The sequence below is a fragment of the Diabrotica virgifera genome, chromosome 8 (genome assembly GCF_917563875.1).
Source record: "Diabrotica virgifera virgifera chromosome 8, PGI_DIABVI_V3a".
In the NCBI taxonomy this organism is placed as follows: domain Eukaryota; kingdom Metazoa; phylum Arthropoda; class Insecta; order Coleoptera; family Chrysomelidae; genus Diabrotica; species Diabrotica virgifera.
Window position 1 is genome coordinate 196,394,801 of NC_065450.1, and position 24,380 is coordinate 196,419,180.

At 33.0% G+C, this 24,380-nt stretch overlaps 1 protein-coding gene across 2 annotated transcripts in view; it reads left to right on the forward strand.

Moving 5' to 3' along the window:
- The window catches only part of LOC114334531 (uncharacterized), a 94,246-nt gene that overhangs the window by 21,487 nt on the left and 48,379 nt on the right, over positions 1–24,380 (forward strand). For both annotated transcript variants that reach the window (XM_050657351.1, XM_050657352.1), the window contains exons 7-8: positions 5,057–5,561; positions 18,555–18,743. In XM_050657351.1, the coding sequence (XP_050513308.1) occupies positions 5,057–5,561; positions 18,555–18,743 (694 nt within the window). The remainder of the gene's footprint in view (positions 1–5,056; positions 5,562–18,554; positions 18,744–24,380) is intronic.

The window sequence follows — 24,380 nt, forward strand, 5'->3', positions numbered from 1 at the left end:
ATTTACTGCTTCACTGGATTCTCTAGCCATTTATTTATTCCTCTAGTCTGTTTACTACCTGTTTCTCCTGAACGCGCTCTAATTGGTAATTTAATCTGTCTCTAATAGATTTTGGAATTATTTGTAGTTCTTGTTTTAATTTTGCTGTTAAGGTACTATGGTTTGTTTTTAAACCAGTAGGAGTAAACTAAAAAGGCAGATTCACACCCAAGAAAGTCACTAGAAATATCACCAAATACATCTTCTTTTTGGTTGATCATTCATTTTGGTTGATCGACAGTAATCCATACATATATTATACTAATATGTCGCTAAAGAATTCTAAAAAGCACTGTTTTTTATATAAAAGACTAAAAATTAAAGGAATAACGCAGAAAACATAAAAAATCGCAGATAAAATTTAATTAACCTATAAAATGTCAGTAGTGTCAAAATTTAATAAATGTCATTAGTGTCAAAATTTCATAACAGTGGAGTAAACTTGTCTGAGGTTGGACCAATTACAAACAAGCATTACTGCGCGGTAAATTTGAATTACTCCTCCTGGTTTACAAACAGACCATAGTACACTAAAAATAACCATTTTTCCAAGGATTTTTTCTTTCTTTCGTTGCCGCCTTGCTTGCTTCATTGGTCATGAAAATTCCCTCTTCATCCTTCCTCTGCAGGTACATAATTATAAGCAGTGAAGCCAATGGTATAACCCATAACTTCCATAAATTTTAGAAGTGTTATACGACCTTCATTGAAGATAGCCAATGATATTTAGACTGCCAATTCAACAATATTTTTACCAACGAAATTATGTTTGGGGACAATGACCCAAATAATTTTATTATAACATATAACTAAATGATTTGTAAAAAAATTATATACAAAGGGGTTTCACGGGTATTAAATAAATAAATAAATTACCTTTTCTTGCCTTATATTTTCCTAAACGGTATTTTGTATATTTGAATTTAAAAATAATTTGCAAATTTTAAAATTTCAAATGCAAACTTTTTTGAACTATACCACATTATATTTAAATATCCATAACGAAAAATTTCCTGCAACTGGCTGTATACCATTAATTTTCTTCAATTTTTATATTTAAATATATTAAGCTATATTTAAATTTTCCCACCAAAATTAAATTTTGAAATCCCCACGTAATTTCCCACTTGGATAGTTCCAAAGCAAATCTCTTGGAGCGCTGAATTTCATATCCAAATAAAACGTTGTCGTGAAGCATCTAGAATCTAGAGGTATAGTATTTTTACTACAAAAACGTTATTACGTAGGTCAAAATTTTTGACGTAAGAGAACTGTCAAAACATTAGAATGTGACTTTTCATTATTGCAATGTTTATTATAATCATGGCAATAATGAAAAGTCACATTCTAATGTTTTGACAGTTCTCTTACGTCAAAAATTTTGACCTACGTAATAACGTTTTTGTAGTAAAAATACTATAGGTGATTTGTGACTGAGAACACGTGAGAAACTCGAAAATATTCTACTGCAATGTATATAAAAGAAGCCGTTAATTTACCAGAGAAAAATACGCCTTTTCTCCGAAAACGCGCATGCGTTTAAGAGTATACAGTAGCGCGTTATCAATATAACTTCGAGAGATAGTATCATACCTTTTTACGAAAAGTCTGCGAAACTTTGGCAACAGTGCTTCGGAATTGTTGGACATAACTTGAATGTGACATTAACTCATAGGCGCGCTAAATGGAAGTAATAGAAAACAATTTTGTTATTAGTAAATAAATATTTATAAAAATAAACCAAAACGGGTTAAAATTTTATGTTAACATAGGTATTTGCACGAAATAATAATAATAAATAATCATTTCGCATTAGCATTTCGAAATATTTTTACGTCAAATATATAATACATATAACTAAAAGTCACAATTAACAATAATCTATTTTTTCAAATAGGCCAATAGACCAGGAAGGATCTGTTTTTAGGTGGATGTGAGAGGTGGCATTCGGATTTTTGGGGATAAAATTAGGTGATAACTTCGTTAATAATAATTGACTTGAAATATGCCCGAAACATTAATAAAAAAAATAAAATATTTAAAAATTTCAAAAAATTTCGTTTTTTTTCTACTTTCTTTGCTTATAACTTTTAAACGATTCATTTTGGAACAAAGTCGTATAGGAATAAAACAAAGATAATTAAATTTTCTATCAGATACGATTGGTTAAAAATGTCTTAATTTAACACCCTTGCTGCAAAATAGCAATAAATATAAAATAAGGGGGCAAAACAAGCCTGTCCTTATTCAATGTTTTTCCATCACTTAGGTTACACTTGAAACCTTCCTAATTCGCTTAGAAAATTTTTGTAATGTGCTAAAACCGTCCACCAAATTTCATTAAAATTGACTTACTAGATTTTGCAAATAATTTTGCAATCTAAACTTTTTTAAAAAATTAAAATTTTTTAAAATCTGGCACAACAAAAACTAGAACATACAAAGATTTGTCAATTTTTTACATATAAAGAAGCACTCCACCTATCTAATGCACTTTACAGAATTGAAATCGGATTATTTAAGCAGCCTCAGCAATGTTTTAAAGTTATAAACAATTTTTTGGCTGATAAACAAATTGGTGCTGTGTCCAGGAGGGGGTGCTACGGGCCCCTTTATTTAGATGGACTTACCCAAGTTTTTTATGTATTTTGACCCGTAGAACACGAATTTTTTGGTTAACAGTTGATCCGGATGTCGATAAGATTGTTATAAACAAAGAACTTGAGGAATTACATAATATTGATTTTTCGCAAAATAAAACATTTTTTTGTATTTCTTGGGTAATGCATAGTTTTCGAGATAAACGCGGTGGAACATTCAAAAAATCGAAAAATTGCAATTTTTGAACGAGAATAACTTTTGATTAAAAAATAAAATAGCAATTCTGCTGACAGCATTTGAAAGTTTAAGTCAAATTATACCGGTTTTAATTATTTGCATTGCTAAAAATTAATTTTTTTATTATTAAACAAAGCTATTTTTTTATAAGCCAAAAAATTGTTTATAATTTTAAAACATTGCTGAGGCCCCTTAAATTATCCGATTTTAATTCTGTAAAGTGTATTAGATAGGTAGAGCACCTCTTTATGTGTAAAAAAATTAGCCACCTTTTAAATGGTCTACTTTTTGTTCAGAAAGATTTTAAAAAATTTGAACTTTTTTAAAAACATTTAAATTGCAGATTTATTATGCAAAATTTATTAGGTCGATTTTAATGAAATTTGGTAGACCATTTAAGTAAGTTATTATAATTTTCTAAGAGAATTACTAAGGTTATAAGTGCCACCAAAGTGGTTAAGAATCATTGAATAACAACAGGCGTATTTTGCCCCCTTATTTTGTATTTATTGCTATATTGCAGAAAAGGTAATACCTTAAGACATTTTTGACCAGTCGTATATCATACAAAATTTAATTATCTTTATTTTATTTCCGCACGACTTTGTTCCAAAACGAACCGTTTTAAAGTTATAAGCAAAGAAAGCAGAAAAAAATCGATGTTATTCGAAATTTGTAAATGTTCTAATTTTTTTACTAATGTTCCGGGCATATTTGAGAAGGAGCATAAGTCAATTATTATTACTGAAGGTGTCACCTAACTTTATCTGCAAAAATTCGAATGCCACCTCTACATCCAAAAATACACGTTTTTTTACAGATTAGTCCTTGTCTACAACAACTTAGTTCTATTACACAAAAATATATATTAACTATAATTGTATAAATATAATAACTATGAAACAACAATTACGAATTCTTAAAATGAATGAAAACTACTGCACTGAACAGATATCGATAAAGATAACAGAACAGATAAGAGAAAATCTTCGATTTTAATGAAATTTGGTAGACCATTTAAGTAAGTTATTAGAATTTTCTAACAGAATTACTAAGGTTCTAAGTGCCACCAAAGTGGTTAAGAATCATTGAATAACAACAGGCGTATTTTGCCCCCTTATTTTGTATTTATTGTTATATTGCAGAAAAGGTAATACCTTAAGACATTTTTGACCAGTCGTATATCATACAAAATTTAATTATCTTTATTTTATTTTTCTACGACTTTGTTCCAAAACGAACCGTTTTAAAGTTATAAGCAAAGAAAGCAGAAAAAAATCGATGTTTTTCGAAATTTTTAAATGTTTTAATTTTTTTACTAATGTTCCGGGCATATTTGAGAAGGAGCATAAGTCAATTATTATTACTGAAGGTGTCACCTAACTTTATCTGCAAAAATCCGAATGCCTTTACATCCAAAAATACACGTTTTTTTTACAGATTAGTCCTGGTCTACAACAACTTAGTTCTATTACACAAAAATATAATTTATTAACTATAATTGTATAAATATAATAACTATGAAACAACAATTACGAATTCTTAAAATGAATGAAAACTACTGCACTGAACAGATATCGATAAAGATAACAGAACAGATAAGAGAAAATCTGACGCAGGTTTGTCAAAATGACAAACAGTGACAATTTCTCTATGTTGCCTAATTAGTTATTAGTTATAATATGTTCGATTTCTTGTTAAAAATAAAAAATTTTAGTAGGTCCAAAATGACACAAAGTCTAGGCATGGGATAAAATAGTTTATTTGAAGAAAGTGTATTTTTTTGTTCGTGTTACTGGCGGTACAGGCTCGTTTTTTAATATTGTATTTAATTACAGAGTAATTTCCACGTACTAATATGTTTCTCAAATTGGGCTCTGTACCGCCATTCTTTATTATATTACGAAGATGTGTGCCAAATATCTCGACAAAATATTCAAAATTACAGCCGCAATCTTGGACCGCGTTTGTTGCTACCTGTTGATCGCTACTGTAGCCTCTTAAGACCAAAATATAGACAATTTTAAATTTCTAATTTTACCTAAATATTTTACCTAAATATTTTAGGAACCTATTTTTGAGAGTATAAGAAATTGAAAAATGCAAAAAAATTGATTTTTTGAAATATTTAAAGTGTACTAGTTTTAAACACATTATATAGTGATGTTTTTTTTTGTAGTGGTTGAACAACATTGAGGGCGATAACGATTTACAAATGTGTGGAGGATGTGGCAAAAGATTCGAGCGGAAAGCAGCTCTTCAGTCGCACGCGACGATGTGCGTGAAGAGGATAGCGGTGTGCAACACTATCAAAGAGAACAACGCCAAAAAGAAAGAAGAGGAGTCCAAAGATAAAGCGAAACGGAACAAAGAAGAGAAATCTCCTAGTCCGGAGCATGTGGAGACCCAGTTGAAAGGGGCTTCGAAGCGGAAACCATACTTATTGAGGACCTATAAGCAACCTTCTGGTAGTAAGGTTGTCTCCAGGAGAAGCAGCTCTGTGGTTTCCAATGAATCTACCTGTGATAAAATCGTCAATTGCAGTATTAGTGATGAGGACAAGTCGAAACAAAGCAAAAATAGTGATAGTGCAAGAGTAGTGGTCAAAGAAATGGAAGTAGTTTTGAGGAAAGAAGATATGCTTTGTTCCTCAGCTAACATTATGGATTCGCAATTGATAACTAGTAAGTACAGTGCCCATATACAGGGTGTTTGGTAAGGAATGGGCCATAGCTTAACCTTAGATTCCTGAGGTTAAAATAGGTCGATTTAAACTAACTTAGTCGATTTAAGCTAACCTTAGTACAAAAGTTGATAATAACCGAAATAAAGTTAAAGTTTTATTTTATTTATTTTTGAATATTTCCTGACAGGCATGGGACAACAACACGAAATTTGGTAAGTGGTGCTGGTACTGTACACCCTACTAAATTATGTTAAACAAACGTTTCTGGCTACTACCAGAGGCGTACGACGGGGGAACGTAAATGGTTGACCCTTCCCAAATTCTACGCCACTGGTGGAATTTCTATTTTAGTGCAATTTTTTGATTCTCCAATACTTTCTATGTAAATAACATACCCTTTATTCGTAACGATAAAACCATTAGTTTTCGAGATATTTGAAGCTAAAAACGAAGGAGCGTAATACATTAATCAAAATAAGTGTGCCTTTTCATTTTTAACATCAAATATCTCGAAAACTAATGACTTTATCCTTACGAATGAAGAGTATATTATTTGTATAGAAAGTATTGGAGAATCTAAAAATTATGCTAAAATAGCAGTTACATCAGTGGCGTAGCATTTGGGAAGGGTTAACCATTCACCTTCCCGTGTCGTACGCCTCTGGTATTAACCACAAACCATTATTTAACATAATTTCATAATTTAGTAGGGTGTACAGTACCTACACTTTCTGCCAAGCACCATAAAGATATGTCAAATAGTTTTATAATACCGGGCACACATAGTTCTTAAAGTTTTAAATAAAGAATAAATTATTAAAAAAAAAGAATACTTTAAAATAATTTGACATATCCGTGTGATACTTGGCAGAAAGTGTAGGCACTGCACACCCTACTAAATTATGTTAAATAATCGTTTCTGGCTACTACCAGAGGTGTACGACAGGGAAAAGTGAATGGTTGACCCTTCCCATATTCTACGCCACTGATAAAACTGCTATTTTAGCTTAATTTTTAGATTCTCCAATACTTTCTATGCAAATAATATCCTCCTCATTTGTAACGATAAAGTCATTAGTTTCCGAGAAATTTGAAGTTAAAAATGAAAAGGCACACTTATTTTGATTAATGTATTATGCTGCTTCTTTTTTAGCTTCAAATATCTCGAAAACTAATGGCTTAATCGTTACGAATGAAGAGTATGTTTTTTACATAGAAAGTATTGTAGAATCAAAAGATTGCACTAAAATAGCAATTCCACCAGTGGCGTAGAATTTGGGAAGGGTCAACCATTCACGTTCCCCCGTCGTACGCCTCTGGTAGTAGCCAGAAACGTTTTTTTAACATAATTTAGTAGATTGTACAATACCAGCACCATCTACCAAATTTCGTGTTGTTGTCCCATGCCTGTCAGGAAATATTTAAAAATATGGGCCATTCCACGAACATACGCCTGTTTTGGATTACTTCGACAACGAATATTTTACTTTGCAACATAAGAAGTCGAAAGTAAATGTCGCTAATAATTATTCCAATAAACAACAATGTATTTCGCAATTTACTTTCGTTCTTCTTATTTTGCACAGTAAAATATTCGTTGTCGAAGTAATCCAAAACAGGCGTATGTTCGTGGAATAGGGATATATAAAATAAAAGTTTAACTTTGACACCCTGTATTTCGGTTATTATCAACTTTTGTACTAAGGTAAGTTAACTTAAATCAACCTATTTTAACCTCAGGAATCTAAGGTTAAGCTATGGCCCATTCTTTACCAAACACCCTGTATGTATAGTCCAATGTAAAATATTGCAAGACCTCCATAAAAACGTTTTAAAGAACCGCTTGGATTGACATTAAATTTGGGAAGTAACTAACATGATATTGTGCCGATGTGCGCTTTTGACCAGGGGGTGAGTTTCACCCCTCCTCGGGGTGAAACAATCATACATTCAAAATAAGTCCGGAAATAGATAAACTGACAGATTCTAAGCAACTTTTGTTCTATAGAATTTTTTTTCACTAAGTCAATACTTTTCGAGTTATTTACGAGTGAATATGTTCATTGTTAACAAAAAAAAACACATTGTTAACAAAAAAATAAGGATTTTATAGAAAAAAATAATCTTCGTAAAAAAGTATCTAGCATGAAAACTAAGCAAGTTACGCTCACAATAAAGTGTGTCCCTTTTTTCAAAAAAAAAAAAAAAAAATTTTGGCAAAAACAATCGTGAAAATCACCCCCTAATCAGCATCCCAAATGAAATTAATCGTTACCGTTCAAAGTGCTTATTTTTGAAAATAATTTTAAAAAATTTAAATTTTGAAAAAATGTCTTTTTTAATAACTGAAAAATTATTAGTGATACCAAAAATCTCAAAGAGTACAAAAATGTAGGTTTTGCTTTTCTGAATATGTTGGATTTTTTGTTTTTCTGTTAGATAAAAATAATTGGTTAAGATATGGCTGTTCAAAGTTTGCATACACTACAGTACGAGATCCGAATAGGAGGTCAAAATGTACCCATCTGCTTGCCGGATAAAACATTTTTTTTATTAAATTTCACACATAGACAAATATTTCTAGCATGGGTTGCCTATCAAAATCGGGTCATAGCTATCCTTAAGGGGGGCCGGAGGGGTTGAAATCAATATTCCAAACACATTTTTGTTTGAAAGTATGGTAGAATTAATTTATTTTTAAATTAAACAGGCATATTCAGTGCAATCCATAGATTATTTAAGAAAAAATTCAAGGAAAAATACTGAAAAATAAGCCAACGGTGGCAAATTTTTAAAAGACACCTATAAATATAATGAATTTTGCGGTGTACATCAGAACTTATCATTGAATCGGGTTAAATAAAAAATTCAAATAGATTTTATTAGCTTATGAGTTTCTCGAGGTAACGCTGTCAAGTTTTTTTAGTTTTATCTAATTTTGACTTTTTGATATCACTCAGAAACCTAAACAAAGAGTTTTTTTTTGCAAAAATGGTGAAAATCAACATATTTGTTAGGTATTGTTAAGGTACTAGTACACTTTAGAAGACCGAAAATAATCATTTTTTTCAAGAATTTTTTTCTCAGAACCTTTATTAAAAATGAACATAAAACTTTTTACATATTAATATCTAACCCTTAGAGAATACAAAAAATATATCTTGTTTCATTTACGCACGTACACTAATATTGTAGAGGCCGCAAAAGTCGAGGCCTCGAAAATTGATGGCGGACAGTTAATCTCAGGATTGGAATATCTCAAACAAAAAAATCGTACTGGATTTAAAAAACGAAGGTTTCTTACGTGACAATTTACCACAATTTGACCAAAAAATAAAAAACAAATATTTTTTAACTATGAAAAACTGAAAGAAAACGGGCGATTTTTTCACAAAAATTTTTCGAGTTTCCGTAAAACCTTTGTTTTACGGAATTTTCCACTAACGGTGGTAAATTGTCACGTAAGAAACCTTCCTTTCTCAAATACCGTACGATTCTTTTGTTTCAGAGATCCCAATCCTGAGATTAACTGTCCGCCATCGGAACTACTTTTTTTCGAGGCCTCGACTTTGGCGCCCTCTACAATATTAGTGTATGTGCATAAATGAAAAAAGATATACTTTTTGTATTCTCTAAGAGTTAGATATTAATATGTAAAAAGTTTTATGTTCATTTCTAATAAATGTTCTGAGAAAAAAAATCTTGAAAAAATGCTCATTTTTGGTCTTCTAAAGTGTACTAGTACCTTAAACAAAAAATAAGCATAAAACAAAAATATCTTGACAGCATTACCTCAAGGAATTTACCTAAAGAAAATATATTCAAAATTCCAGGTGAGTTGGTCCATTAGTTTTTGAGTTACAATGTCTACAGCCTGAAAAAAGCAGTTTTGAGAAAAACGCGTTTAAAGTATTGTCAACTTTTATTTTCAATTTCTTTTTTTCTGTCAAATGGTAAAGTGATGCACCCCGAAATATGTTTTAAATCGTAGAGTAATTTACAAAAGAAAATAAGAACAGCTGTAGACCGTTTCTCACTACGCTCAAGCGCGTTGGCATGAACTTGCTATAAAACGAGTCGAAGGTAGGGCGATAGTGTTAAATAGTCCTAGCTTTGACTCGATTTGCAGCAGGTTCACGCCAGCACTCTTGAACGTAGTGAACAACGGTCAACAGCTGTTTTTATTTTCTTTTGTAAATTACTCCGCGATTTAAAAAGATATTCCGGTGTGCATCATTTTACGATTTGAAAGACAAAAAAGAAATTGAAGATAAAAGTTGACAATACTTTAAACGCGTTTTCCTCAAAACTCCTTTTTTCAAAGGATGTAGACATTGTAACTCAAAAACTACTTGACCGACCCACCTGGTATTTTGTATATATTTTCTTTAGACATTCCTTGAGGTAAAGCTGTCGAGATATTTTTTGTTTTATTTTATGCTTATTTTTTGTTTAACAATAATAAATATGTTAATTTTCACCCTTTTTTACAAAAAAATTCGTTGTTTTGACTTCTTGGTATCAAAAAGTAAAAATTAGATAAAACTAAAAAAACTTGAAAGCGTTACCTCGAGAAACTCATAAGCTAATAAAATCTTTTTGAATTTTTTGTTTACCACGATTCAATGATAAGTTCTGATGTCCACCGCAAAATTCATTATATTTTGAGGTGTCTTTTAAAAATTTGCCACCGTTGGCTTATTTTTTAGTATTTTTCCTTGAATTTTTTCTTGAATAATCTATGAATTGCACTGAATATGCTTATTTAATTTAAAAATAAAATAATTCTACCATACTTTCAAAAAAAAATGTGTTTGGAATATTGATTTCAACCCCTTCGGCCCCCCTTTAAGGATGGATATGACACGATTTTGATAGGCAACCCATGCTAGAAATATTTGTCTATGTATGAAATTTAATAAAAAAATGTTTCATCCGCCAAACAGATGGGTACATTTTGACCTCCTATTCGGATCTTAGACTACTAGTGATTAGTGACTCGTTCAAGCCATTTCAACTACAGCCCTTTTAAAAATAAGCACTTTGAACCGATGGAACTTACAGATAATATAAACAATAGATAAGTAAAGTAAATCGATTATGTGAGGCGGTAGCGATTAATTTCATTTGGTATGCTACTGAGGGTGTGATTTTCACGATTTTTTTTTACCAAAAAAAGAGGGACCAACTTAATTTTGAGCGTAACTTGGTTACTTTTGATGATAGAAACTATTAAAAACAAAAATGAAACTTTTTTAAACACTTTAAAAAGTTGTGATGAGTTTTCCCCGAAAAGTGCTTCATTTTTTGGTTATTTCACATTGAAATATTCGATTTGGAATTTAATGAATAATAACCTACTTTTCATTACCTAGCTGCAATTCTGCTTCCTCTGGGTTTACAGATTTCATACATACAAGAATATTTTTTTCTATAAAATACTTACTTTTTCAGTTATTTGCCAAAAACCGTCTAAAAACGTGTTTTTTGTTGTTGAAAAATGAACATATTCATTCCCAAATAACTCAAAAGGTATTGATTCAAAAAGTATTGACTGAAAAAACTCTATAGAATAAAAGTTTCTTAGAATTAGTCCGTTTACCCACTTCCGAACTTATTTTGAACGTATCTTTTTCACTTTCGAGAAGGAGTGGCTTTCACCCCCAGGACAAAAGCACTCATCGGCACAATGCCACTTTTTCTTTGACAAGTGTATGCCAAATTTTATGTCAATCCAAGTGGTTCTTTGAAATCCGGAGCAAAAACCGTGAATGTGAGTAACTCGACTAACATCACATTTAAAGCTTGATCATGTAAAGCCGGGCTCAAGTGACTCGTGTACTTGGCGTATAATCGTTAATTGCCTATACTTGTCATATCGTATGAGTGGGTTACTGTACAGCGTTTCACGTTAAGAATAGAACATTGCGGAGATAGCCCCATGTATTTCTAATGGACGATAGAAGCGCGCCGATGCCATGCCGTACTCATTAGAATGAATCGTATATCGGCAGTCGAGTAGCCACCCATGTCCATGTTTCGTTCTTAACGTGGAACAAAGTATCATCATCATCAATGGTGCTACAGCACTATGAAAGAGCCTCGACCTTCCCAAGTCTATTACGCCAGTCAGTCCTATCCATTGCCAACCGTTGCCAGTTTGCTGCGCCTATTTTTCTCCCATTCTCATCTACAGTTCACCAAGAATAGCTGAAAGTCTAAAAATAACCACGCCCATGATGCGCATTCGTCATCCGACGGATCTCGCACTGAGCGTTCACTTAATATCTACCGTTTGTAACGTTAACAAGTCGGTACAGTCTGCGAAACATTTTTTGTAAGTACGAACCGCAAAGGAGAATCAATTTAAAATTTGCAAATTTTGTTTAAATCGAATCTGAAGGGAAAAGTTTTAAATAATCAGACACGGGAAGTGATAGCAAACGTGATTCATTTTATGATAAATGAAGCGAAAAACAATGAACCGTGTAGAGATTTGAAAAAAGTGCAGGAACGTATGGTATTGGCAACAGGTGTTAGTTTAAGCAGCGTTCAAAAAATTGCTCGGGAAATGCAATTAATTGAAGATGGCGAATATTCCTCATTTGTAACTCCAAACAAAAAGAGAAAAAAAAGCGCTTCAAAAACGTGCTTGGACGATTTTGATATAGGGCGTCTTCGACGTTATATAATGGATTTTTGTATAACACAAAAACAAGTCCCAACTGTGAAACGCATACACAGAACATTTGCAGAGGAGTACCACTACTCAGGTTCCATAGAAAGCCTACGAACAGTAATTAGAAAGATGGGATTTCGTTGGCGAAAAACCAGAACTAATAGAAAATTATTAATGGAAAAGCCCAGTATTCAACATCTTAGACTGAATTTCTTACGTAGTATGAAACGTTACAGGAACTCAAATCGCCCAATTATATACATGGATGAAACATACGTCCATTCATCTCATACCTACCAAAAGAGCTGGTCTGATAGTTCAAACAAGGGCATACAAAAACCAGTATCTAAAGGACAGATGCTTGTGATAGTGCATGCTGGAGGTGAAAGTGGTTTTGTTAAAAACGCTTATCTGCGCTACAAATCTACTATAAAAACAGGAGATTATCATGATGCAATGAACTACGACATTTACAAAAAGTGGCTTCAGGAAAAACTGATACCAAATTTGCCCCCGAACAGCGTTTTAGTGATTGATAATGCACCGTATCACAGCGTACAAACTGAGAAATGTCCAACTATGTCTTCCAGGAAAGCAGAAATGCAGCAGTGGCTGACAACGCGAAATATTTCCTTTACAGATGACATGTTGAAATTTGAATTATACGACATTATAAAATTACACAAACCTCTGTTTAAAGCCTATGAAATTGACAAAATACTCGAGGATAAAGGACATTCAGTGTTACGGTTACCCAAGATATTATCCGGATTTGAATCCTATAGAGTTAGTATGGGCTTCTATGAAGCAATATGTCGCTGAAAAAAATGTCAGTTTTGATTTTAAATTAGTGAAAAGTTTGTGTGGACTGAATAAAACGATGACGACAAATGCTATGGAAATGGATACGAGAAAGGTTGTAAATATCTCTTTTAACAAAAGGTGCTGGTACAAAGACACCATATTTATGCTTCACCGGGACCGAACATCTTAATTTCTATTTAGTATTGCAATAGACGATTTTATTACTACTTTATTACCCTACTGCTTACGCCCTTTTTCTCCGAAACCTGTTGGTCAATATAATGGTAATATAAAGTATAAATAGTCAATATAAAAATATAATTTTTGGTTTATAATGCCATAATTTATAGCAACACAAGCGGTTTTTGTTGGATCTATTTTATTACGTATCACTTTGTAAAAAAATACTACAAATATACTGAAGAAAAGTAATGACAGTAATAATAATTGTGTACGGGACCTATTAGAAACTATTCAAACTTTACGTTTCTATATTTGTGTCTCCGATTGTACCTATATTTTAAAGTTCACCCGCGCGTACAGGCTATCTTTTTCCTTCCGAGTGCGTTCTCACTTCATTGTTCGCGCAGGCAGTTAGAATTTCAGACTTTCAGCTATTCTTGGTGAACTGTACACCATCTTTCCATCTAAGTTTTGGCCTACCCCTATTTCTACTTCCCACAGGTTGTGACATAAGGATTCTTCTAGGAGGGTTGTTATGCTGTGATGGAACAAAGTATAGTACAATTATTTATAACTCGTTGGTTTCCCATTTGTTGTCGGTAAAAATTACCCGAGTCAAAGGGATCACGATTATTCGTACACTTGCCAAGTATATACTTAACTATATTTGCTGGGGCGCTCAAGCTAAATCCACAAATAATTGGCATTTACTGCGACTATTCATTTAGACCAGGGCATTAGCACTAAAAACACCGGAATAAATAGATTTTTAAATACAGCACCTAGGCCTCGATTTTTTACCCTTCGCTTCGTTATCGAACGTATTCGCTTCGTATACTAAACAGATACGAAACGAATACGTTCGATAATGAAGCGAAGGGTCAAAAATCGAGGTTCTAGAGACTTACAACTTTTTGCATTGTGTTCAGGATGATGTCAGGAAAAAGTCTACTATAGAAAAATAGGTGGAAAAAATGCATAAACATGGCATATTAAGGGCCAACTTTTGCTACTCGGGGGTTTTTTGGGGCCGCTGAACACAACTAATCCAGCAGAACCGACCCACGGGGCACCTGGTGCCCAGGGTAAGGCCCGGCGCAAATTGAACCTAAGCCAGACACAACCTGCGCCTGCGGGACGGGTGACCCGTGCATTTATTTTTCTAGCGTGCCGCATATTGAACACAACCCAACCCAACCGTTGGCTATCGACATGGCGAATAGAGACGGGCAAAATCAGTGCGGACATGTAACGGTTACTTTTGATACCGGTTCTCAGTGGTACTGAGTACAAATACTGATTACAAAATACTGATTTATCTGATCCTTGTACTGAATTGAGTAGGCAACTTAAAATCGGTATTTCCGTACTTGTAACTAGTAACGTTTTAAAAATATCTTACACGTCCCTAGTAGTCGTAGCGGTATGACTTTCGAAAACATCGATTATGATCATAAGCGGGTGCATAAAAAGATATCTTACACTGAGTATTTTATTTCTGCACATAATACCTACATATTTAAAAATATTCTCTCCCCTACTGCTCGGTCATAACTCATATTCCTCAATTTACTACTCGGATTACAATCATTTACAATAATTACTGCAGGTCATAATTCATAATCCCTCCGCTACTGATCGGTCATAAAAAATAACACTATCTGCATATTTCGTTTTTCATTCGTAATAAACAAAAATGTAATATGCCGCCAAGTTGACTTTGAGGGTAATACGATATTTTTATCGATCACCGTTTTAAGTAACATAAATAATTTTTCACCTGATTTTTTTAATAATGTGTTTTAGTCTACCAAAAGTTATCAGAATTTAATGACACAGACAACGCAGTTTTCAGTCGGGGTGTTGACTATGCTAATATTTTTATTTATCATAATAAATTGTACTTAGGTATTGTACCCTCGGAGATCGGTGGAAAAAATTTACACCAAAAATAGCAAAATTCAGTTTGGCAACACTGTGTGAATGTTGATAGTAACATATCCTTTTTAAGATAAACAACTGTAATTTAGTCCAGACAAATTAATATATTTTTGTGCTAACAAAAATGAGTTTTTTCAACTAAATAATGTTTCAAATATGATGTGCAAAATAATTTTGAATTTATTACTGCTAATGAGCTTGCTTTTTTGTCATTAAAGTAGAAAAAACTTTAAAATTTATTCTTCATAATCATCGTCCAGTTCTCGTCTTATTATGTTCACTGTACTAATATCCGTCGACTAATTTACAATGATTAATGCGATGTTAAAAAATTTTATCGTTAGCGGCTTCTGGAGTGTCTGAGACATATCTAATTTCACTGATAAAAAGCGCAGTCCCACTGATTTCCACTTGAACCATACCATCCGTATTCATTTCAGATAAGTCCATCTCGCAAACAAAAACAAGTAAAAATAAACATCTGGCGGTGAGTCACGCGTCCCACGGCCAAGAAAACTGTACGCCGATGACAAACGTTCCCAAGCCAGACCTGCGAACGAATGCACTGATAGTAGGATGCGCAAAACTGTCTACGCAGTTAGCCGGTGCAGGTTGTGTCTCGCTTAGGTTCAATTTGCCCGGGCCTTAGGCCCGGCCTCACTTGGGGGTTCGACGGTTATCGGCAATAAATTGATGGAAACAGATTACTTGGAGGTTTTTGGAGTTGCTGAACGCGAATACGCCATCAGAACCGACCCCCCGGAGCACCTGGTGCCCAGTGTCACTGCTAAGGCACTTATCTGGAGTTTAGAGGGATTTCGGCCTTAAATTGATGCAAACAGATTACTCGGGGGTTTTTTGGGTTGCTGAAAATGAATACGCCATCAGAACCAACACCCAGAGCACCTGGTGTCTAGGGTCCTTTCATCTTCTGGAGTTTTAAGTGTTTTCGGCACTAAATTAATGCAAACAGATTACACGGGGGGTCTTTTGGTGTTGCTGAATACGAATACGCCATCAGAACCAACCAGTGCCCAGTGTCACTGCTAAGCTAAGGCACGTCATCTTCTAAAGTTTCGAAGGTTTTCGGCACTGAATGGATGCAAATAGATTAGGTACTAATGTCTGTCCCACCTTGACTTTACAGTACACGAACATAGGGCAATGCAATCTTTATGGGAGTTTTTAGCGCGGCGATGCCGATTTTCTTCAAAAGAATTTTCCGTCGAACATTACCGGGGTTCTAAAAATGTAGGGCCCTAATAATGTTAAATTAAAACTAACCCTTTACAGTCAATAGCATTGTAGTAAAACAATATTTTTCATTGTTTTTTGTGAGTGATAGTCATTTTCGAAAAGTAATCAGCAATTTTATAATCGATATGCGTAATAACTTTTTTTGGTTAAGAATGTTAGAATATCCAACATTAAAAGTGGATGTTGTTCTATGGTTGTTAATTTATGTATTGACAGTATAGACAGTTCTGAAGTAATGTCAAGAAAAATATAAAATAGGTTGTCAGTCAAGTTTAAGTAAAGTTTTATTTTGTCCTACAGTTGGGAATAAAAAATTATAATTGTTGATGGTCAGTTCACCTAAATTAAATTATAACATAGAATATCAAATAAACTTATAATTATTACTGATAACATTGTATTGAGTAACTGATTGCTTATTTGGAAAATTTGGATCCTATTGCAGTTTATTGTTATTCTTAATGACTGATTTCCAACCTGAAATTAATGTCATTTTAATGTGTTTACACCCTCATTAGGTGCAAAATTAATTTTAGTTAGTTGCTTTGATTCGTTGAAGTTCATTAATTGTTAGTTCAGTTATGTTTAAAAAAAATGTTTTAGGATCCCTGACAGCTACAAAATGTCAATAATATTAATTCCTAAGTTATCCTATAGAAAAAAGTATACAGTGATGAGCGCACTAATAACCGGCAAAATAACGCAAAAGATGGAAAACATATTAAGCTGTGAGATAAAAAGGGATGAACCTAGTAGAGGTGTTAAATTTAGCGATAGTAACTTAAAAATTGACATTATATTGATTGTTTCCCACCTTTAGACGTATGGGACGAGTTTGAGAAATACCACTGTCACAGTGACAGTTTTAGTTGACATACTCCTCTAATACGTCTAAATGTGGGAAACAATCAATATAATGTCAATGTATATGTTATCGCTAATTTTAATACCTCTACTAGTTTTATTTCTTTTTATCTCACAATTTAATATGTTTTCCATCTTTTGTGCTTTTTTGCCGGTTATTAGCGCGCTCATCACTGTATTTGCTTAAAACCTGTTTCTGACAAAATTTGGCATCACTGTTGGGCATAAGAACCTGTACTGTAAAGTCAAGGTTGGACACACTATAGGCGGTTTTTGGGGTCGCTGAATACGAATGCGTCATCAGAGCCGACCCCTGCCCATTTGGTAACCAAGGTCACTGCTAAGGCATATTATCTTCTGGAGCTTTGGAGGGTTTGGCCACCAGGTGCACCGGGAGTCGGTTCTTTTGCGTATTCTTATTTAGCAACCCCAAAAACCCCCGAGTAATCTGTTTGCATCAATTTAGTGCCGAAAACTCTCGAAACTCCAGATGACGTGCCTTAGCAGTGAATCGTGGAGTAACGGCATATTCGCTGGCCTCATACCCCAGTGCACGTGGGTTCGAGCCCTGCCAAAGAAAAACCGTGCCGTCTTACCGTGCCTCGGAGAGCACGTAAAGCCGTCGGTCCCCCTGGGCTAGTGTACATCGGCACTAGTTACTTGAAACAGTGTTAAATATGTAAATGGCGCCGGAACTGTCCGAAAGGATCTCCCCGGCAAAAATGCCATACGATATTATTATTATTAGCAGTGAACCTGTGCACCAGGGGATACGGTGGTCGATTCTGATGGCATATTCGTCCTCAACAACCCCATAACCCTCGAGTAACAAAATCTGGCCCTTAATACACTTTGACATATTTATGTCCTTTTGGATGCATTTTATGCACTTTAAAATCCAACTATACATTTCCACCCATTTTTCTATTGTAGCCTTTTTTCCTGGCATCATCCTGAACACAATTCAAAAAGTTGCAAGTTTCTAGGTGCTGTATTTACAAAGCGATTTATTTTGCCTAAATGTCCTGGTCTAATTTAGTGATCACACCACTGATTCATCTGTCAAGGTTATTAAGCCAAATGTTTACGCTCGCGTACTTGTAAATTGTACTAGTCGTGTGAGCGCCCTGTTTGCCATCGCAATCGCAAAGCTCATATACTTGCCAAGTTGGCAAGTACTTGTGTATTTGCCAACTACACGAGTCGTTTGAGCCCTCCTTAAGATTAACAAACATTTATAATAATTCTTTAAAAATTCCCTAGGTATAGGAAAAGATAACCGATTTGAGTTAATACAAGAAGAAGAAACATCACATCGACGAGAATCACAGAAAGATCTAGTTGATACTTACCTTCAAGGCGATAAAAACGAAATACCTAAAGAAACTGACAAACCTGCAACATCTCGTGCACCGAGAAATCGCAGGTTTATGGACAAGTCTAAAGCCACAGGTAATAAATATTTATGTACCACGTCAGTAAAGTGGATTTTACCAAATGAGTCTTTACTGAAGTGGTGCATACAAAATTTTATCGCCAACATAATTTATATTGGTTTTAACACTTTACTTGCAATTTACAATTTAAGAACTTTTTAAATTTTGGACTTAATAATAATTTCATGGCAGTGATGACTGATAACTTTTGCAAGATGGCCGCTTTCGATTTTTAATCGATAGTTATCAATATTGAATAATTACTAAATCGGTAAAGTTTTAACTTATTTTATATGAATATAATTACAAAATACTACAGAATTTCACTGTTTGACATAAATTTAATTAATAATATTGCAAATTTTGTACAATATTTTTAATAGTTAAAGTAAATAAATGTTTAAGTTCATTTAAATAAATAATCGTTTACGGCCATCGACCACTTTACATTCAATCTCGGTTAATTTGATTAATAATCGCGGCAGGTAAAGTAAAATTCTTCTTTCAGTACAATAAAGTGCTACTTTACTGCCGCAAATTAAGGCAAATGAGTACAATAATGAATGACTTGAGTGACGGTTGGCGATAATAGATATTTATGTACCAAGTCAGTAAAGTTACTCTTTATCAAACGAGTCTGGTATTATGAGCAGTATATCATAGCGAGCGAGGCGAATAACAGACGAGTTCGATAGAGTCTTTACTGACGTGGTGCATACAAAACTTTATTTGATAAAACAATTTGATATTGGTTTTAACACTAAAGTTGACTTTACACTACATGATTTATCACGTGATTTGTCATATGATTTAGCCCATGACGAGCCGCATGGCAATGCTTATGATAAAACACAATGCTTATGAGAAAATCATATGACAAATCACACAGTATAAACATGTAAATTTCACTCCATGGCCAAATCATATGACAAATCACATGGTAAATCATCTAATGTAAAGTCTACTTTACTTATAATTTACAATTTAAGAATTTTATAAATTTTAGACGTAATAAAAATTTTATGACAGTGATGACAGATGACTTTGGCGTGATGGCCTCTTTCGATTTTTAATCGATAGTTAGCAATATTGAATAATTACTAAATCGGTAAAGTTTTGATTTATTTTATATGAATATTATTACAAAATACTGAATTTCACAAAATTTCACATTTTACCAAATACAGAATTTCACTTTTTGACATAAATTTAATTAACAATTTCGTAAATTTTGTACAATATTTTTAATAATTTAAGTAAATAAATTGTAAGTTAACTCAAATAAATAATCGATTACTGCCATCGACCACTTACATTAAATCTCGATTAATCGCGGCAGGTAAAGTAAAATTCTTCTTTCAGTACAATAAAGTGTTACTTTACTGGGGCAAATGAGTACAATAATGAATGGCTTTAGTGACGGTGACCGTAGTGACGGTGATAAAATAAATTATCGAAGCCATAGTTAATTCAATTTTCTGTGTTTTCTACATAAGTGTAAAGTATACATTTATGTGGTATTCACATACGTCTAATTCCACAGAAAATATCCGGCACATTCCATGTCAAATCACTCCTCACAAAAACTTGAGGATCTCCGATTTATCTGAAACTTGGTGTATAGCTTTTGCGTAACATAAAAATAAGGCATTTAAGCCCGAACAGTCTTTTTTGAGTGTTTTAAATATCATTTTTAGCGATTTTACAGTGATTCGGTATTTATATAAATAAATTTGTGTATTTTATCATAAAGTATCAATGGAACAATAATGTTTCAACAGGAGGGACTCAAAAATGTCATTATACGACATTATAACAAGTTATTTTGATGTTTTCGATCAAATTTTAGTGTAGAAAACGTTAAACCGCCATTTTTTACATTATTCAGATACCCTTCGATTTGGCTGAAAATTTGTCCCCATATAGCCAAAATACAGGACTTTGATAACGAATTTTTATATTTTTACAATAAAAAAAAGTGACATCCAATAACATCATAGTCAAAAATATAGGCTCTACTGTAAGTACAATTAACTCGGAAAATATCGACCGCACGAAATAATTTTTAAAAAGAAACTGTAATAATTATTGTAAATGCGATTTATTTAAAGCAAATTCAGTTCTTACCATTTTTGTCGAAATGTTGAAAATGGCGGAGATATTGAACAAAAACAACTGCTATAAAACCAATGAGGTCTTACGCTCGCGCCTTTACCGTATACGTTCTACCTCAAATATTGATTTTAGCAAAAAAATTAAATAATATCAAAATTGTATAAAACTTAATTACATTTGTATAGGTACATTTTTGTCGTAAAACTAATAATAAACGAGATAATTCAGTAATTATGTTCTAACTCACTATTTTCCCCCTTAACTCGGAAAATATCGACCGCACAAAAAAATTTGTAATAAAAGAAATTATAGGAAATCGCATTTTCAACAATTTCAGTCCTGACACTTTTTGTCGAAAAGTTAAAAAGTTCTTCTTTAAAATCAAGATGGCGGCTAACGCAACGACGGGATACATTCGCCATTTTAAATTTACACTACTATTGACTCCCCTAAAGATAAGAAAAATAAAATTTTGGGCTCAGCTCAGCATGCAAGGTCAAATGCTATCCCGATTGGACTATATATTTTTGACTCTAATATTATTGCATGTAACTTTTTTTATTGTAAAAATATAAAAATCCTTTTTGTTTGCATGTCTATAAATTATAATAATATCGCATAAATGTAGCTTATTGAAGTGGGAAGCCGGCAGTAGTACCATTTTAAGTCCCTATATCTAATCGAAAAGTAAACGAAGTGTATCTCCGTCATTCAATTTTTGAAATTTCGCAAAAAAGACATGATTAAACTAATTCCGAGTGGCGGCACTATTTTTTCCTTCTAGTCCATACACTCGCGGTAAAATATTGCAAAACCTCCGAATTTTAAAGAACCGCTTGGATTGACATGAAGTTTGCCATACACATGTAGGAAAACCAATTCCATTAACTCCGTTAATAAAAAAAATTTCCAGCCAATGCTTTTTAAGTGTATTCATTTTTTCGAATCCAGAGAAAACTAATACGTATTTTTGAAAAATTTAAACGCAGAATGAAAGATTGCATTATTACTGAGGCCCGAAAGTCCCTGAAAACTTCTGTAATATTTATTTTAATAAGTTACAGGGGTGAAAAAAAAAGAGAAAATTTAATGTGGTTTTAATTTCAAATATCTCATTCAAAAGAAATTTTTTGTTAATTATAAGGGAATTTCGGCCCTCGGTAATAATGTAATCTTTCATTCTGCATTTAAATTTTTCAAAAATATTTATTGGTTTTCTCAGGATTCTAAAAAATGAATGCATTTAAAAAGCAATGATCCAAAATTTTGCGCCTACGCCCTTAATAAAAAAATCATTTGTACTACTAGTACTACATATTTTAAACCTGATTTTATGATATTTTCACAATTGCAGTATGAAAATAATATATATTGTATGTCCATACAGGGGGTTACTTTTAGCTTGTTAATGTGATTACCATTTAACCCTAGCAGAAATAGAACTAAGTAAGATATACAAGAAAGGTGTAACACGAACATAACTGTAATTTAGTTACTTTTAAAGTATGTGTACAATAAATATATTATACACGGCTCACTAAAATAATTAGTTACGCCCCTGTACTACTGATTACTTAAAATTCAAGTAGTATTTATGTAACCTTTCTGGAAACTCCAGGTTATTGTTGAGACTCGCATTTGAACCCCTCGCCGGGGCAGATCGTCAAAAGCTTCCTAACGAGAATCATCTCTAATCTATCGACGCTCCCGCTATTCGTAAAAAGGCCGCATTTTACCGGCTTTTTTTGCTATCGTTTTATACCGCTCAGATAATTCAATCTGCTCAGTATTATCGACGATGATTTATTTAGCGTATTAGTGAGTGCCTTACAAATGAACCAAATGGATTATGGAATTCAATCAGAGCTCTGATGTGACACGTCATCAAGGAATAAAACTGTAAGTACTCTACATGTATGTGAACATAACTTATTAGTCGTGATACTGTATGCATTTTGAACCATATACCTCTCGTAGCAAATATTCTTTGTGCCATTTATGCAGATAATACTTTAAATTACATATGAAAAATCGTTATCTACTCTTAACCAGCTTACCTATGGGAATATACTCTATAACCGTACAATAAGTATAGGTTACTATTGTTAAGGATACTTTACGTATTGCCTAAACATTTCTGTTCCATCGAGCCGTATCATATTAATTATTTATTAATTAAATCCTCAAGGTCCTTCGTATTTGCATATTTTGATAATCTCTATTCTGAGAATAACGGTTTTTCATTTATAGTGTCTTTCTGTTGCATTTGGAAATTTCCAAGCCACGCCGCCCCGGCACAAAAATAAAATATTCCTCTCTTTCTGCACTCAAATTCTCAGTATTTAACCCAGCACGTCTCTACAATAGCTGGTAGGTTGTTAAGCCCGGTCTACACGTGCAATTTCAGAAACTACTTGCTTTGTTCAAATAAAGGAGTCGTTTTGTTTGTATGAAAAAATATTTGCATATATTACATTATTTTATTTTCGTAAATATATTTTTCTGTTTATAGTATACAAAAAGTGTACTCATTTCTTGGCTGATAGTACGGGTGTTATAATTTTAACATTGTTTGTTCAACCTTTTGATTTAAATTAAATTTATAATTTTGAATCCGATTAAGCCTGGTTCACAGGTTACAAAAATTATTAAAAATAATTTTGTTTTCTTGCATAAATTGTAAGTTTTTGCTACATTTAGCTTCGCTTAAGCTCATTTTACACTTCTAGAAAACTATAGAAAATAAATAATTGTTTTTTCCTTCAATTTAATTAATTTAAATACTTGTTAAGGGTGTCTCACACTTGCTGAAAAATACCCATTTTGGAAAATTGCATATATTTTGAAATTTTATAGTTTTGCATTTCATATACTAATCTGCGCTCATACAGGGTGATACTATTAAGCCAATCTCACACTATTAAACGTGTAATATATAATATATTGTACATATTCTCTCATTTTCGCATCGATTTATAGGTTTAGACATTTGCAAATAATCTATCTAATCTCACATTCTCGCAACATGGCTGACCGATCAAAATATAACCGACAGAGGCTCACCGCAAAACTTGATATAACCAAGTTGGCTGATTCGGTTCCCACAACTCTTAATTCTCTAAACAAATATAAAATTCGTGAAATAATTTCACAACTCAAACATTCTTACGGACTTTTCCGCGATGCTCAAAATGTGCTGGAGACGATCCCCGAGGAACCTACCCCCTCTACTGATTCCTCTGTGGTTTTTGATAAATATTTGGATACAATTTCTCTATTGGAAGAAAGGTTAGAGGTCATTGAAAGTTCTAATGTGACTGCTACCCCCTCCCTCCAATTTGACCCTAATTCTTCTCTAACCTCACAGTCTATGGCTAGGCAACGAACAGTAAACCTCCCTCGTATTCAGTTAAAACCATTTAGTGGCTTAGTTACTGAATACAATTCATTCATTGAGACCTTTGATACAATAATAGGATCTGATACTACATTAAGTGATCTGGAAAAACTCATTTACCTCAAAAGTTTTCTAACTTCC